General features: G+C 43.7%; 1 protein-coding gene across 1 annotated transcript in view; it reads right to left on the bottom strand.

Annotated features, from left to right (window-relative positions):
• Positions 1 to 13882, bottom strand: part of Slc7a14 (solute carrier family 7 member 14) — a 47346-nt gene extending 33464 nt beyond the window's left edge. Inside the window, exon 1 of the mRNA XM_042678908.1 lies at positions 13429 to 13882. Within this exon, the coding sequence (XP_042534842.1) occupies positions 13429 to 13732 (304 nt within the window). The 5' untranslated portion in view covers positions 13733 to 13882. The remainder of the gene's footprint in view (positions 1 to 13428) is intronic.
• Positions 13883 to 17308: the final 3426 nt, after the last annotated feature.

Raw genomic sequence — 17308 nt, 5'->3', positions numbered from 1 at the left:
TGCAATTTGCTGAAGGCTTTGCTTTGTCTCCCAATGTCCCCATGTCCAGTATTTACACAAAGAAATAACTATTGCTTTTGTTTTTGCTGATCCTGGGGCTTGAACTCAGGGCCTGGGCCCTGTCCTTGGGCCTCTCTGTGCTCAAGGCTAATGCTCTACCACTTGAGCCACAGTGCCACTTCCAGCTTTTTCTGAGTAATTTACTGGAGATAAGAGTCTCATAGACTTCCCTGCCCAGGTTGGCTTTGAACTGTGATCCTCAGATCTCAGTCTCCTGAGTAGGTAGGACTATAGCGTGAGCCACTGACATCCTGCTAACTATAGCTTTTATTAGCAATGCCTTTACCTTTCACACATGGGGGATATTAATTAAGAAAATTAAGTATACAAGAAGACAGCATCACTTCCAGTTCTCAGTGGAGAATAGTAAAGAAAGCATTACAAAATGCTATTATAAAAATGGGGGAGGGTTACACTAGGATGGAGAATCACTATTCTAAATGAGAGATCAATATATAAATAATCTTCATTTAATTTGATAATTTATTTAAAATTTTTTAACCCAAAGTTACCTTCCTAATCATTTTTGCCTTGCATTATTGGCAGAGTGATGTCACATTTCTTGAGTGATTAGAGAGGAAGAGATGCATTTATTCCAAAAGGATCATCATGTAGCTGGAGAAAATTGATGTAGAATGCAATAACCAAGGTGCAAGCAGCCATCAGAGGGACCTTAAGACATCTGAAGGATTAATTTCAGCAGGTCTTCCGGGAGTAAGAGAGATTCCTAGTAATTCGAAACTCTGACATATTCACAACCACCACTCTTTAAGTAGACTGTAAACACATCCCAATTCATATTTTGTCATATCCCTAGTATTTTTTTCTCCCAGAGTTGAACATTGAACTCAGAGCCTTATACATGCCAGGCAAGTGCTCTTCTGCTGAGCTAAATCTCCAACCTACCCTAGTGTTTTGATATACTTCGATACCAGTTTTGCTTAACTGGACAAATTGCCAGCCAATGAACCATTACACTCAGAGAGGACTTACATATTGAAAAGAGGGTTGGGAATTTTTCTGTTTGAAATAGTCACTGAATTCCCTCTTGTGTCTTTCAGGTAATGTGTGATTTGAGGTCTTTTCAATGTGCAGGTCTTTCCAGGTCAAAAGTTTATGGTTCTATAATATGTAGGAAGAAAGAGCCAGCCCGAGATTCAATGCTCCTGGGCTGTCTTTGTTTGACGTTGAACTTCTAAATGGTGCCCCAGACTGACCAACAGCAAAGAAAATCTGTAGATTCTTGCCTTGCCTCTCATCTCCGGGTGTTCATGGCTATCCTGGCTCTCTATGACTGTCCTACAACCAGGGGGTGCATTGTCTACCCTCAGCGGCAGTCAAGGAGAAAGACCCAGATGGAAATGGGCAAAGGGTGAAGAAGAGCTTCTTCTCCTTAAAAGTTCTTTAAGGGGGACATTAGTACCTCTACCTTTCACTAAAGAAACCACCAAAATATAAATATTTTTCTCTTTCTTGTTTGTCATTTGTGGGGCTTGAATCGGGGACTGGGTGCTGTCCCTGAGCTCTTTTGGTCAAGGCTAACACTCTATCACTTTAAGCCCTAGCTCCACTTCTGGTTTTCTGGTGGTTAATTGGAGATAAGCGTCTCACAGACTTTCCTGCCTAGGCTGGTTTTGAACCATGATCCTCAGATCTCAGCTTCCTGAGTAGCTAGAATTACAGGCATGAGCCACCAATGCCTGGCAATATAAGTATTTCTAAATAGGTATTCTTTTCACCTGGAAAAAAGAAATCAGTGCTTATTTACATTTGCATGTTAATTATTCTGCACATCTAGGCATGTGCATGTATCTCAGTTTGCTTTGGCTAATTCCCTAACCTAATTACCAACTAATTTAACAATTTCTTTCTTTCTTTCATCTTTTCTTTCTTTCTTTCTTTCATTTTCTTTTTTTGTCGGTTGTGGGGCTTGAACTCTGGGCCTGAGCGCTGTCCCTGAGCTCTTCAGGTCAAAGCAAGCATTCTACCACTTGAGCCACTTCTGGTTTTTTGGTAGTTAATTGGAGATAACAGTCTCATGAATTTTCTTGCCAGGGCTGGCTTTGAACCACAATCCTTAGATCTCAGCCCCCTGAGTAGCTAGACTTAGCCATTTCTTAAATAACTTCTGACTTCCTAATGGCCTTATTTTATGTGACATACATTGTTAAGTACCTAGTGAAGTGAGCACTGCAGTCAATCAATGCTAGAGACACAACCTGCGGGTAAGGTAGACCTTAAAGCATCTATTCTCCAATCAGGAGGGACTTAATAAACAGCTGACCCTATTCTCCAAGAAGTTAATACTACTACAGAGTATTTATGAGGTGCTTTTGGGTCTAGTAGGGAGTGAATGTGGCTGTTGGGGCGCATATTATTTGGCTCCTGGAGAAGCAGGGAGGAGGCAGAAAAGTGGGGTAGGGAAAGACTTTTGAGCTGCATCTTGAAGGGAGAGCTAGGATTTGCCAGTCAGAGAAAAGTTGGGAGCAAGGGGAGGGTGGAGGGCGGGGCTAGAATGGCAGGTACAGGGCCTGTGGGAATTACCCAAGGTAGGTTACAGAATAATGTTATTCTTGGGTGGGGACCTTTTTAACAGATTGATAGGATCTAGCTTCAAAAGATCATGTGCACACTTATTTCCTTAATTGAACAAAAACAGAGCTTTCTCTTGGTCGTAGAACTTTTTTTTCCACTTAAAGTCTTTTTTTGAGCCCAGTATAGAACTAAGTCAAGTTGGGAGGGTCTGCTCAGAAACTCCTTTCCCTCCCACTTCTTCAAAGGACCTTGAGCCTCTTCTGTAGACCCACAGAGCTGTACTGAGCAGGGGAACGAAGTGGAGGTCAGCTGCTCATCCATGTTATTTCCTATCTCGTAGATGGTGCAATTGAGCCCTGAAGCTGAAGTTGCATATTCATTTAATGGCAGAGCTGGGGCTAGAAGTAAATCTCCTGATACCCAATTCTGGTCACTGTCCAATTCATTCATTCATTCATTCATTCATCCATCGGAAACATTGGTAAAGCCTCTATATATCTTTGTTAGATTTTAGGGATTTAAAATATGAATAGGGAGAATGGAGTCCTGGGGGGGATTGGGTCTTGTTGTCTAGTGGAGGAGGGTGTTGTAAAGGGAAGGAGGATACCAAAAGATCTGAGCTCACGGTGGAGGAGGTTCTTGGAAAACCAGCTCTTTGATTTCTTGCAGGATTCTTGGGATGTACAAAGACTTAACCATTTCCAAACAAGAACAACAAAACATAACCATTTGCTCTGGGGTGATGGGGCGGGCTGATCTAGCCAATGGATGAAGTGAGTCTTCATCCCTGAGGTCGTTCACTTCTACATGACAATTATCAGCCATCTCCTGGGGTCTAGCACTGGACTGCATTTATGTGACTTGCCACTGAAGCCCAAGCTTGTCTTTAAAAATATCCTCACCACGTGGGACCTATATACAATGGAATTTTACTCATCCATCAGAAAGAATAATATTATGTCATTTGCAGGGAAATGGATGGATCTAGAATAAGTCATATTATATGAGCTCTGAGAGACAAACAGCACATGTTTTCTCTCATATGTGGAAGCTAGATCTAAAATACAACTAGGTATGATGACACACATAGGGCTCAATGCATGTACACACAAACTGACTAGTGGATGGTATACTTATGTACTGCTAAGAGTACCTGCTAATGTACTCTTTTAGTTGTTGGTGATGGTCACAGGGCTTGAACTCTGGGCCTGGGTGCTGCCCCTCAGCTCTTCAGCTCAAGGTAAGCACTCTACCACTTGAGCCACAGTACCACTTCCAGTTTTCTGGTGGTTTATTGGAGATAAGAGTCTCATGGCCTTTCCTGCCCAGGCTGGCTTTGAACCATATACCTCGGATCTCAGCTTTCTGAGTATCTAGGATTATAGGTGTGAGCTACTGGTGCCTGGCACACTAATATACTCTGTATCAAAAAGAATACCAGAAAATGTGTGAGGGAGGTAGAGGGGATCACAGGAGGAAGGAGGAAGAAGGATTGTATTCAAGGTACATTATATAAAAAATGAACTATGCAACTAGTGGGTAAGGATGGGAGGAGGAAAATGGAGGCAGAATGAAGAAAGGGGTAACATTGTCCAAGAGCATTGTAGTCATAACTTCACTTATGGAATTGTAACTTCTTTGTACAACTCCTTAAAAATAACAACACAAAATAAATAAAATAACACTCAGAAGTCAAAAAAAAAATCTTCACCAAACATGGGTTTGGCTGAGATGGTTGTTACCCATTTTCTTCATTTTCACAAAGCATCTGCTTTCTTTTGTAAATGCCCAGCAAGCCTAAGACATTGTTGCATACATTGCTATGGTGGCTAGTCCTGAGGAAGTGTAGACTGGGAACAGGATGAGATGAGAAATCACAGGGCCTCAGAGAGAAATGGAGTGTGAATTCTCTTGGAAGCATTTGTGTTTCGTCATGAATTCCAGATGGCAGGTAATGAAGTGTCTCCATCACTGCTGTCTCCCTTGAGAAAGAGCTTACTGGATTCAGAGAAATACCCCGCTAGCTTCCAGCCATAAGGAGTTGGGCCCAGCCAGCCTACCATTGTGTCCTCTTTCCAATGCTCTTGGTTCACCAAGAGCATTGTGGGGTTCTTTTTCAGGGGGGATGTAAGGCTCTCTCTCTGTCTCTGTCTCTGCCTCTGTCTCTGTTTCTCTCTGTCTAGTCTACCTAAGTAACCTTGTTCACTTCATTGACTGTCCGAGAAGCCGACGCAATTTTTACAAATGTGTCTGGGAGAAAAGCAATTTGTCTGGGACTGCCAGTGTTTCTTTGTGTCCAAGAAACGACTTATGATTTCTCTGCCAAACCAGAGTCCAGGTGGACAGTAGCAGCTATGTTCAGGGGACGGGCAGCGTGATCAGTCAGGGAGGGCAGCACATCATTAGTTACTGAGCCTGACAGTGCTCCAATTAAAGTTGGGAGGGAACAGAGGGCTGCCGTGTCCTCTGAACCACAGCCTCTATACATCAACATTTGAACAAGAAGGAAAGAAGCTGTGCTTATGGCCAGAGAATGCCCTCTAATATGGGTCAAGGAATCATGTACTCTCTTCTCTAGAAGGCCCTCAAGGAAAATCTTTCAGAGACTATGGTGAATTGAAGTATTCTACAGTATGGTCACACTACTGTTAATAATTATAATTGATGTGATTCTCTTGTATCTAACTAAAAATATCCACAAGCTGGGGGATCAGTGGTTCACACCTGTAATCCTAGCTACTCAAGAGGCTGGGATCTGATAATTATAGTATGAGGCCAGACTGGGCGGTGAAGTCTATGAGACTCTTATCTCCAATTAACCAGAAAAAAAAAAAAAAAGAAGTGGAGCTGTGGCTCTAGGGGTAGAGCACCAGTCTTGAGCAACAAAGCTTGGGGACAGTGCCCAGGCCCTGAGTTCAAGAAAAAAGAAAAAGAAAGAATCCAGTTATCTGTTCCTTGAGTTAATCCAATGTGGCTCAGATTGGTCCTTTCCAAGCCCTAGCGCCCTCTCCTGGAAAATGGCAACAGTGATGCCTACTACCAAGACAGTTTTGGGTCTTCAAAAGACACATGGACAGTTCCTGACATAAGGTAGGCACTTCTTCAATGGTAGCTATGGATTCTCTTTACAGGTAAGGAAAAGGAATCTCAGAGCTGCAGTTAGCAGACACTTCTGCAGTATTTTTTTTTTTTTATCAGAACTTTTGCTTTAGAGGTCAGACAAGGACAAGGGCAGGTATATTGGGAATCATCTAAAAAAGCTAGGCTAGGTCCTGTGCCTGTTCAATGCACTTTTAAACCAGATGTAAAAGTTCCTTCTTAGGTTTTAAATATTGAATCTGGGATTTTTATTCTATTCCATGACCTTAACTAGAAATTGTGACTGAGCCTGGTGTCAGTGGCTCATGCCTATAATCCTAGCTACTCAAGAGACTGAGACCTAAAAGTTCACGATTTGAAGTCAGCCTAGGCAGAAAAGTCTGTGGGTCTCCATCTCCAATTAACCAGTAAAATGCTGGCCTAGTGGCATGGCTCAAGTGGTAAAGTATCAGCAGATCAAGAAAGCTGCGGGTGTGAGGGGCCCTGCGTTCAAGCCCTAGTACTAGCACCAAAAAGAAAGAAAGAAAAAGAAATGAAAAGAAATTGTGAGAGTGGAAAGATTTCCTAATTTTTTTTTTTTACAAACCTCTCTTCGTGCGAGCTGGTGCCCCTTTGTCTGATAATGGAGCCACAAAGATTTTTTTTTTTTTTTGGGTCCGGTAGAGGGCCTGAACTCTGGGCCTGGGCACTGTCCCTCAGCTCTTCAGCTCAAGGATAATGCTCTACCACTTAAGCCACAGTGCCACTTCCAGCTTTTTTTTTTCGGGCTTATGTGGTGCTGAGGAATCGAACCCAGGGCCTCATGCATGCAAGGCAAGCACTCTACCACTGAGCCACCTTCCCAGCCCGCCACAAAGGTTTTGTGTACAGAGGATAAGAAGAATGAGAATGGAGCTGAGAACCAGCAATTCTTTATCACCCACTCAGATATTTTTTAAGCTCCTCCTCCTCCTCCTCCAGGAGCAGGCAATGGCCATTTCTTAAGTAGATGAATGTTTCCTGGAGAGATCACAGCTGTATATGGCTCTGGCACAGGGACCAGGCCGCACCCCATTTCCTGACAATGTAATGAGTAAAAGTGTTAAAGATGAGTGCCTTGAAGACACCCTCTTTCGTCTCCTCAGCTCACTTGAGGAGCATGTGAAACTGGGATTCCATGCAAGAGAGACACATCCCCAGCAGATGCCCAGAGAAGGTGAGAGACACCTCTGCAGGACCTTCCTAAAGACAAGAGAAAGCCTGCATGGAAGAGATGACATCTCACCATCTTCCAAACTGGGCCAACACGCAGGGAAGAGAAACAGAGAGCCAGAGACTCATTGCAGAGAGTCCTTTGGGCCAGGAGACTTGGTGATAGCTCTTCCTTCTCTTTCTTCTGTCTGCTGCTCTACCTCTTTGTTTCTCCCCGTAGGAGCTGGCATCTACAGGGCATAAGGACTGATTTTGTATTTTAAAAGAAAGTGTTGCCATCTGCTGGTCTGTGGGGCAGAAAGGCTGGTCTTTTGGGTGACTTGGGATGGTAGTCTCTGTCACGTACAGGAGAATGTGTTTACTCTTCTTCTCACTGACACAATCCTGATTGTTTCCAAGTTGGCAGCCCCTGCTGAATGTAATGGCACAGTGGGTTGGTAGCTGCTTGTTGTCTGAGAGGATGACAACAAATGAAAGAGTGGACATGTTGGACATATTGGTGACTTCTTGAAAAAGGGAAAACATCTAGTGCTCTTGATACAGGATTTATAGTATTCAGCCACGTAAAGCTCTCATCCTTATAACATCCTTAGAACTGTTTTCAAATGAACAGACATTTTTGTAGATTACACATATAAGAGAAAAATCCTTTTTTTTTCTTCTTATGTTGGTCTTGCAGCTTGAACTCAGCCTGGGCACTATCCCTGAGCTCTTTTTGCTCAAGGCTGGCACTCTACTACTTTGAGCCACAGCTCCACTTCTGGTTTTCTGGTGGTAAGTAGGAAATAAGAGTCTCACAAACTTTCCTGCCTTATCTTGGAACCACCATCCTCAGATCTCAGCTTCCTGAGTAGGTAAGATTACAGGTATGAGCCACTAGCAGCTGGCTGAGAAATCCTTTATATTACTAATTTTCTTTCTAAGGCTAAAAAATGCTAAGCTAAGGACATTTGAAAACCAGTCTAAAGGTAAATAAATATAGCCCCAAACTATCACTGCATTTATTCTAAAATAAGAATTGCCTGGAGTTAATAGTCTCCAAGGACATGTTTTGTATATCTATGCCTGTATACATACATGTAAATGTAGTGTTGTGTATTTATTAGTCTGTTGTACATACTAATTTATTTATATTTATTAGCATTTTATATAATATATGTATTTTTAGTTCCTTTGTGAGGGACCTTTTGGTCAGGGGGGAGATGTCACATAATGATCTAGGAGATATATAACCATGCAATTTGTCTGCATGGTTCTCAATGAAGCACAGGACAAAGGTAAATGAGGAATTCATTCAGTTAGTTGCCTGCTGTCTCCTTTTCTCCAAGTTTCTACCAAAAGAGAAAGAGAGAGAGAGAGAGAGAGAGACAGACAGACAGAGGCAGAGACAGAGAGAAAGACAGAGAGAGATAGAACTCTGCAGTGGTACCCCTGTTTATTTTCCAGGATTTTTACTCATTGTGTGCATTGATTTGCATGTTTTCATGGCACAGCCTAATCATGTGTTTGAAAGCACAACCCTCTTAGAGCAGACTATCCCCTCAGTGAAGAGTAATTCATCTTGGCTAAGTACCTTCAAGGCCCACAGTATTCCCTTTGTACCAGGTTCTCCTAGAGAAAGGGATGCAGGAGGCATGCTAGGAGTAGATGGAGAACTTCAGATTTGGAAGTAGTGACTGCTTATTTGCATTAGGAAATTCCCTCGCTTTGTTAGGTTGGGGCTAATGAAGGTTTTGTATAGAGAGGACAAGAAGGAGAATAGAGCTGAAAACCAGCAATTCTCTATTACCCACTGAAGTACTTTTTCAACTCCTCCTTCTCAAGGAGCAGGCAATGGCCATTTCTTAAGTATATAATAATCAGGACAGGCATTGCTGAGTACTTACTACATGCATATGAAGCTCTTTGTATACACATCTTCCCAAATAGTCACGATGTAGAAACTTAGAGATGACACACGAAGACAGACAAGTAATTAGAACTTCTTAATCTTCTTTTACTTCCTAGAATGAGCCCAGGAACGATCCATGAAATGGGATGAGAAGGGAGCAAGGAAGAAAAGGGCGAGGTTGCTCACTGGAGGGTGGGGCCAGCCTGGGCCTCTGCGGCTTCCCAGGTGCCCTGAGGGCTGACAGAAACCCCTGGAATCTTCAACCTGCTTGACAAGCTCGGGATTAAAAGCGTTTGCCAAGTCACACAGGAGTTAGTGACAGAGCAAGGCTTGGAATAGGATTGTTCAGCTGCAGGGACTAATTGCATCTGGCTCCAAGATGCTAGGCAGGATTGGAATGTGTGTATGGCAATAGGTCATAGGCCATAGACCTCTTTATTTTATTTTACTTTATTTTAATAAAAGATCTCAGATGTCTCACTTCAGACTCAAGCCTGATGTCCTCTTGCAGCATTTGTAACTATTTCCCAGGTGTCTGTCTTCTCTCTGTGGGTAGATGTCCAGCCCTTTGTCCCAGAGACCTTTCTCAACATGCTTGTACCCCAGCAGGTAGTCAGACCTGCCCATTGCCAAACTGGGCGCTCTTGCTGTGCATTTTCTGCAGAGGGTATACTGCAGCAGATAGAAAACAAGCTGAGGCTTTCCTGCATTTGCTGGAGGAAGCTCATTCTCACCCTCAGCAATTTGAGAAACTGGTAAATTTTGGTTAAAAACTGTGCTCACCTTCTCTGACCTGGCAGCTGACATCTTTCCTCCAAGGCTGTCAATGGAGCCTGAGATAGCAAAGCTTTGTGAACTTGACAACATTTCTTCTCAGGGCTGCCAGGTGTCAGAAAGACACGGAGCTTAGAAGACATTTTCATGATCCAGATTACAAAGGTTTTTGGCCTTGCAAAGTGTGCTCCTCATCCATAGCGTAGAGTGAGGTAAGGCTCAATAAATGTGACGATTTCCTTGATTCTTGGATGAGTTTTTCAATTTGGAACTGTGACTCACTCTACAGTCCTCTGTACACACCACCATACACTGACTTTGGGGAGAGAATGGTTTGGGAGGTAGGCAACTTGATGAAAAGATAGAGAAAAGAGGCAGTAGGAGGAGATGGCAGAGTGGAGACACACTCCAAGAACGTTAGAGATCGTGAACTGCAAGAACCACAAGAAAAGTAAGCTTCACAACTCTCTAGCCTGCCATGGAAAATCAGAGCCACGATTAGTTGACTATTTCAGACCAAATTCGCCAGCAAGCTGGAGGCCTTAGGGCTCAGGCACCCTCTGTACATACAGCTGTGTTCTCTTTTTTAGTTCCACTCCACACCTGGAATACTGGGTTTGGCAATTTATTCAGAGCATTTGGCAATTTCTATCAGACATTTCTCGGTCACATTGGCTGGGTCCAGGTGTTCAAATAACTATAGGTCAAAGTTGCAAGGAAAGACTTCTGAGAAAACGTCTTAGATGAGGGGGAAAAGCTGGCGAATGGTCTGCTGCAACTTCCCAGACATGCTGAACTTGAACATGCTGACTGCACCTCCTGCAGCCATCTTGTGTCTTAAAGTCACTTGCAGACAACACCAAGGGTCTGAATGGCACAGGAGAAGATAGAGCAGAGCAAGTTCCCAAGACTGTGAAGCCACAGTGGCTGCCTCCCTCTAGATTTGTTGAACATTATAAGAAATTAAATGATCTCATTTTCTTTCTTGGGGGTAGGTAGGCAGTCTTGAGCATTAAATTTAGGACCTTGTACTCATTTAGCTTACTTGCTCACAGTTGGTGGTCTACCACTTGGACCATACCTCCAGTCCAACATTTTGTTGGTTGATTAGAGATAGAGTTTCACAAACTTTGCTGCTCAGGCTGGCTTCAAACTGTAATCCTCCATGTCTCAGCTTCCTGAGAAACTAAGGTTCTAGCTTTCTGGCTTCCAATATATTTTTACGGCACCATATTTTATTAGCTATCTTTTGCCAACTATTTCTTACAGATAGATAATTTAAAAATGACTATATTGTGCATGAAGCAGAGGATGGATCCTGTGCATATTCACTGTTATTTAATCCTTACCCAACTTTTTGAGATTCAGCTTTAAAGGGTTGTGGTAGTAATTGCATGCATTTAGGAGCCATTGGGCTTATATTATCTTGCCATTCCATTTTAATACTATTTAAATGAGAACTGGAGAGGGGGCAGGAAATCAAACCTGACACTCTTCTGCTCCTCAAGTTCATAGGAGCCTCTTGGGGCTAAGAATGGCCAGATGGCACTGGAATGGTAGCCTGGCTTTCTTTCATCTCCACCCAGTGAAATCAGAGAAAGTTCATAAGCCATCCATCTTGCCTCCGCCCTCAGCTTCTCCACAATACTGTGGATGAGAACTAGGAAGAAGAAGTGATTTCCTTTATCTGGTTTATATGCTGGGCATTTTATGGAAGCATATTTGGTCTGGGTGTGGGCATGAGGTCTGGCTGTGGCCTGTTGAGCTATTAAAGAGTTGATGGGTCCCTGTGAACAAGGAGAAAGGCCCCAGCCCAGCTGCTTCCTCTGATAAGTTTCCCCCACTTGGGAGGGCTGTGGGCAGACCTGTTAGGGCCAGCTTGGGAAGTGACTGTGCTTTTAGAGCTTGTCAAATGGGAGAGAAAGTAAGCTCTCTCTGAGTCAGATTTGCTCCATGCTTTGAACCGGTTTGCAAAGCAGGGGGTGGGGGATAAGGACATCATGGCCAAGAAAAATCTCCCAGGATTCTGCTGACATAAGAAGTTTTATTTTAAGTTTGTTTCCTTCTTTGTGTGATTATGGCTGCAGTAGAAGACAGGTCCTAAGCTGGGCGCTGGTGGCTCATGTCTGTAATCCCAGCTACTCAGGAGGCTGAGATCTGAGGATCACAGTTCAAAGCCAGCCTAGGTAAGAAAGTCCGTGAGACTCTTTTATCTCCAATGAACCACCAGAAAACTGGAAGTGGCGCAGTCACTCAAGTGGTAGAGTGCTAGCCTTGAGCTGAAGAACTCAGGGACAGCGCCCAGTCCTAGAGTTCAAGCCCCACAACTGACCAAAAAAAAAAAAAGATAGCTCCTGCACCCCAACCTTTTTCACTTCTTTCTCCTTCCTTCTTTCCTTCCTTCCTTCTTTCCTTCCTTCCTTTTTCTTTCTTCTTTCTTTCCTTTCCTTTCTTTCTTTCCAATCTCTAGGCTCTACCCTCCTCTAGTTGAAGTAAAATTTTTGGGAGTGGACCCTGGGCATCAGTATTTTTAAAAATCAGGCACAGAATTAGAAGAAATTTAGAAGCAAGTATTAAAAGAAATTGAAAGGAGGGCTGGGAAGGTGGCTCAGTGGTAGAGCGCTTGCCTTGCATTCATGAGGCCCTGGGTTCGATTCCTCAGCACCACATAAGCAAAAAAGAAAAAAGCCGGAAGTGGCGCTGTGACTCAAGTGGTAGAGCACTAGCCTTGAGCTGAAGAGCTGAGGGACAGTGCCCAGGCCCAGAGTTCAGGCCCCACGACCGGACCCAAAAAAAAAAAAAAAGAAATTGAAAGGAGAAGTCACAAATGTGGGGAAGTATTTGCAAAAATACACATCTACTAAAAGACGTGTAGCCATTCTGGACGCTGGTGGTTCATGTCAGTAATCCTAGCTTCTCAGGAAGTTGAGATCTGGAAGCTGTGAATTGAAGCTAGCCTGGGCAGGATAGTCCAGGAAACTCCATTTCCAACCCAACAAAATGCTGGACTGGAGGCATAGCTCAAATAGTGGATCCAGTTATGAGCAAGAAAGTTAAGCAAAATCATGAGATCTCATGAGACCTCATGAGACCTTAAATTCCAGCCCTGGTACACAGACACACACACACACACACACACACACCCCTTATATACAGAATTACAAAGAACATATATTAAGAACTCTATTAAAAGTTGTCAATAAGAACATCATAACTCCAATTTTAAAATGGGCAAAAGATCTAAATAGACACATGCTGGCCAATAAAAACATCAAAAAGAAACTCAAACTCATTTGCAATGGAGGAAATGCCCTTCTGCTAATTTATGTGTCATTATTTTCCTTATCTTATCTGTCTCCTTCCTCCACCCTTTCCACTGAGCAATTCAGGAGAGTTAAAATAAAATGACAGGGCTGGGAAGGTGGCTCAGTGGTACAGTGGTACAGTGCTTGCCTTGCATGCATGAGGCCCTGGGTTCGATGCCTCAGCACCACATAAGCAGAAAAAGCTGGAAGTGGCGCTGTGGTTCAAGTGGTAGAGCGCTAGCCTTGAGCCTAAGAGCTGAGGGACAGTGCCCAGGCCTAGAGTTCAAGCCTCACAACTGATGACAAAATAAATAAATAAATAGAAATAAAATTACAGCCATTAGAACACAACAGGGAATGAGAAACTGGGAGACACCTATATCTGTATTCAGAGACCAAAGAAAGGAGAAACTATTACAACTGAGTCACAGCCTAACTCTGATCTCCCTGGCAGCCAAGGCCAAAAGGGAGCACAGTGAAATCCTTCATGAAATTGATTAATCACATATTACTTTAGATGAGAAAGCAGAGCAGACCTCCCTTCCCCCAGGACCTGCGCACCCTGACCCTCACCTGACAGGATAGAGGCCACGGCGGCGATGATGAAGGACACGATGACGCCAGGCCCGGCCATCTCCTTGGCCACCAAGCCAGACACCACGTACATACCGGTGCCCACGCAGCTGCCAACGCCAAGCGAGATGAGGTCCACGGTGGTGAGCACCTGGGCCAGCTTGGTGCCGTGGGCTGAGGTGGCCCCGGTCCCCTCCAGCATGGACTCCACCGGCTTGGTGCGCAGGATCCTGGAGTGCATGGCGTACCAGGCCGCCCCCCACTGCACCCGCCTGGGGTCCAGAGAGGCCAGGAAGCTGCTCATGATGAGCGATGGGATTGCAGCGAAGGTCAGCTGATGAGAGAGGGCCGGAGGAAGGCTCAGTGGATGCTTCTGGAACTCATGGAGTGAGGAAGGGGGCTTTCTGTCTAGGAAAGGTCCACAGGGACCTCCGACAGCCCTCTTCTGGGCATGAAGGTCTGCAGGAAAAACACAGAGGAGGAGAAGGTGAGTGCATGCTTGAAGGTGACCACCACCTTGCCCTAACAGGTCTGGTGTATCCATGGGGACTTCCACCTGCCCCTCGGTGTCCCCTGCAGTCCCGATGACAGCTGAAGCATGCGCTGTGTGGATTTGCCATTCTCAAGAGAGGGCTGAGTCAGGGCCGTGGTGCTTACTGTTTTAGGACCTTCCTGGGGTAAGCACCTTCCCTTCTTTGGCTTTCATCTGAACTCTCCAAGGGGTACCAACGTCTCCCCTCTAGTGCAGAGGTGAAGATTGGATCTGTGGGTGTCTCCTCAGAGCCTGAGACAATGTCCCACACAGAGACAGGACTCCTTTGTCTCAACTCTTAAGTATGTCTTACTTGGATTTACCAAGACTTTGTGATTTTTGGGTTTATTCTCTGGGGATGCAATCCCAGTTTTTTTTTTTTGTTTTAACATAAAGATGGAACAATTGGGCTATATTTCTCAGGAGGAAATACATGCCATCAGAGGGGTTGTTTTTGAACTTGACTTTTGGCCAAAACAAAAGATGTTTAGTTACTTATGATTGTTAAATTTACAAATGGTTGTGCAAGAGGGTTACAATGAACATGCCCATTGTGTGTTCAATGTCTGTTATGTCTCCACCCTTTTCCTGCCCCCTCCCACCTCCCACTTCCTCCACCAATCACACTAAGTTTCCCACTTCCTTTTCCACCTATGTGCATTGAGTATGATGATTGTATTGGTCCACTTTCCTTTCCCATTCATCATCCCCTCTCATGCAAAGTACATCTCAGAATCATTTTGTTGAACTGCTAAGACTTCCAAGGTGTACACCATGGGATTCTTCCCATGCATACACTATACTTTAGTATATGCATGTGCCCTTGTGTGTGTTTACCTAGGAGGTTGTATTTGGGGTCTATGGTTCACATATGAGTGAAAACATGTTCCCTTTGACTTTCTGGGCTTGACTTACTACACTCAGTATGACCTTTTTCACCTCCACCTGTTTTTCTGCAAATGACATTATTTCATTTCTGCTGACTGACTAAAGTTCCATTGCATAGAACTAGGTAATTTGAGGGGTTGGGAGGGATGGGTGGGGTTGGGAGAGAGAGGGAGAATGATGGAAGGGGAGACATTGATTAATATGCATTGTATGTATAAAATAACCCTTTTGTACAACTACATTAAGGTAATAATAATAAATTTAGACATTTCATTGTATACACACGTGTGTGTGTGTGTGTGTGTGTGTGTGTGTGTGTGTGTGTGTGACATTTTCTTGATCCATTTCTCTGCTGGAAGGCCTCTGCAATGTTCTATAGCTTGGCTATAATGGATTAAGCAGCAATGAGTGTGAGCCTGCAGGTGTGGGGTGTTGTTTCTTGCTGTCAAAGATGAAGGCTATGAGGAGTGGTTCTGACACGGGCTGAAATGGTAAAGGCATAGGACAGTGTCACCCATCTTTCAATATCTTGCTTATCTTTCCTGTAGTGATGATCTGAACTTAGAACTTAACTTAGCTTTCACATGCATACACACCGAGAATATTTCTGATGGTCTTAATATAAATGTACAATGAACTTTCCGGGAGAACCACTGTGGAATAAATCAAAGAAAGGTTGGGATTTGTTTAGTTTAGAATTTAAGTGGAGCTGTCCATCATTTCAGGAAGCCAAAGCCCACGGGGAAATGCCATGGTATTACATTGCCTAGGCAGTGCCCCTGCACTGCCTGCCATTCCAGACTGGCAGGTTTACAGTGGTTCTTTATGTACTGCAAACATCAGACAATGTCATCTGGCTGGGCCTGGGCATTCACATATGGAAATATTTTGACTATGGGCAGGTTATCCCTGAATTTCACTTCAGGGAAGTGAAAGCATGGAAAAGTATTTAAGATGGCATGTTGGGTATGATAAGAGTTGAGAACTATGACATTAGGTGATTCCCTTCCTTCCTTCCTTCCTTCCTTCCTTCCTTCCTTCCTTCCTTCCTTCCTTCCTTCCTTCCTTCCTTCCTTCCTCCCTCCCTTTTACTTCCCTTCCTCCCTCCTCCCCTCCCTCCCTCCCTCTCTCCCTCCCTCCCTCTCTCCCTCCCTCCCTCTCTCCCTTCCTTCCTTCTTCCTCTCAATCTCTCTCTCTCTCTCTCTCTCTCTCTCTCTCTCTCTCCCCCCCCCCTCTCCCTCTCTTTCATGGGTACTAAGACTTGAACTCAGGGCCTCAAGCTCTCTGATTTTTTTGCTGAAGGCTGATCTCTAATATTTTAGCCACACCTTTACTTCTGGCTTTTTGGTAGTCAATTGGAGATAAGAATCTCACCACCTTTTCTATCTGGGTTGACTTTGAACCTTGATTCTCAGATCTCAGCTTCTTAAGTAGCTAGGATTATAGGCATGAATCACCAATACTTGTCTGTGTTTTATAAAGTTTGAAAAAAATTCAAATATTTTATGAATCTACTTTCTTTGGAAGCCAGAGCTTTATAAGATTCTACAAAGAATTTCTGGAAGTATAGTCAAATGTTGATTCCAAGTGTTGTACTGATAAGTGTAGAGCATTTACATGAATAATAAGTACCTGCTTATGTGATCTCATACCCTTCTCTTCCTGCTAATGAGACAGTGTCTCATTATGTGACCCAGACTGGTTTCAAACTTGCAATCCTCCAGTCTTGGCCTCTGAGTGCTAGGATTATAGACATGTGCCACCACAGCTGGCTAATGCTAATAATTACTAATATTACTAATTAGCACTACTTAGCACCGAATGTAGCAGTTTTCTGTTTTTTAAGGCATTGCAAATTCTAACTAATTAGGAGAATCAGGTGAGATGTGGCAGTTTGGTTCACAGGGTTTGGGTGACAGCCCTCTGGTTGAACTTCCTTCTATAACCTAGAATATCTGAATTCCTCCTCCTCCTCCTCCCCTTCCCCCTCCCCCTCCCCCTCTTCTTCCCCCTCCTCCTCCTCCTTCTCTTTCTCCTTCTGTTCCCGTTCCTTCTTTCCAGATTGGTAAAGCAATATGACACATGTATACTGAAAAAGCTGCTAAAATAGCTACTTTGGTTGCAGTCATGGGAAAATAAATGTAAATACTCATTTCATTTCAATTCATCCAGCGTATATTGAGTGCCTGTTTTGTAGCAAGCATGGTGTTTGGCTCTGGGCTCTGTAAGTTTGGTTATCAGCCTCCATCATCAGTCTAGCATGGGAGATGATGCACACCAAAGTCACATAACAAGGGAGAATGTTTGTCTTGGGGTTTGGGGGGTAGGGTGGAACTTACCTTTTTATTATTTTCTTATTATAAAACCTTGGCATGTTTATTTCAGAAAAATAATACAAAATAAATAACAAAAATTAAAAATGAGTAGAGAAATGTTACTCACTAGCATCAGTCACCAATT

The sequence above is a fragment of the Dipodomys spectabilis genome, unplaced genomic scaffold (assembly GCF_019054845.1).
Source record: "Dipodomys spectabilis isolate Male_0828 unplaced genomic scaffold, ASM1905484v1 ptg000050l, whole genome shotgun sequence".
Classification (NCBI taxonomy): domain Eukaryota; kingdom Metazoa; phylum Chordata; class Mammalia; order Rodentia; family Heteromyidae; genus Dipodomys; species Dipodomys spectabilis.
The sequence above is the reverse complement of the archived record's forward strand: the minus strand, read 5'-3'. Positions and strand labels throughout refer to the sequence as shown.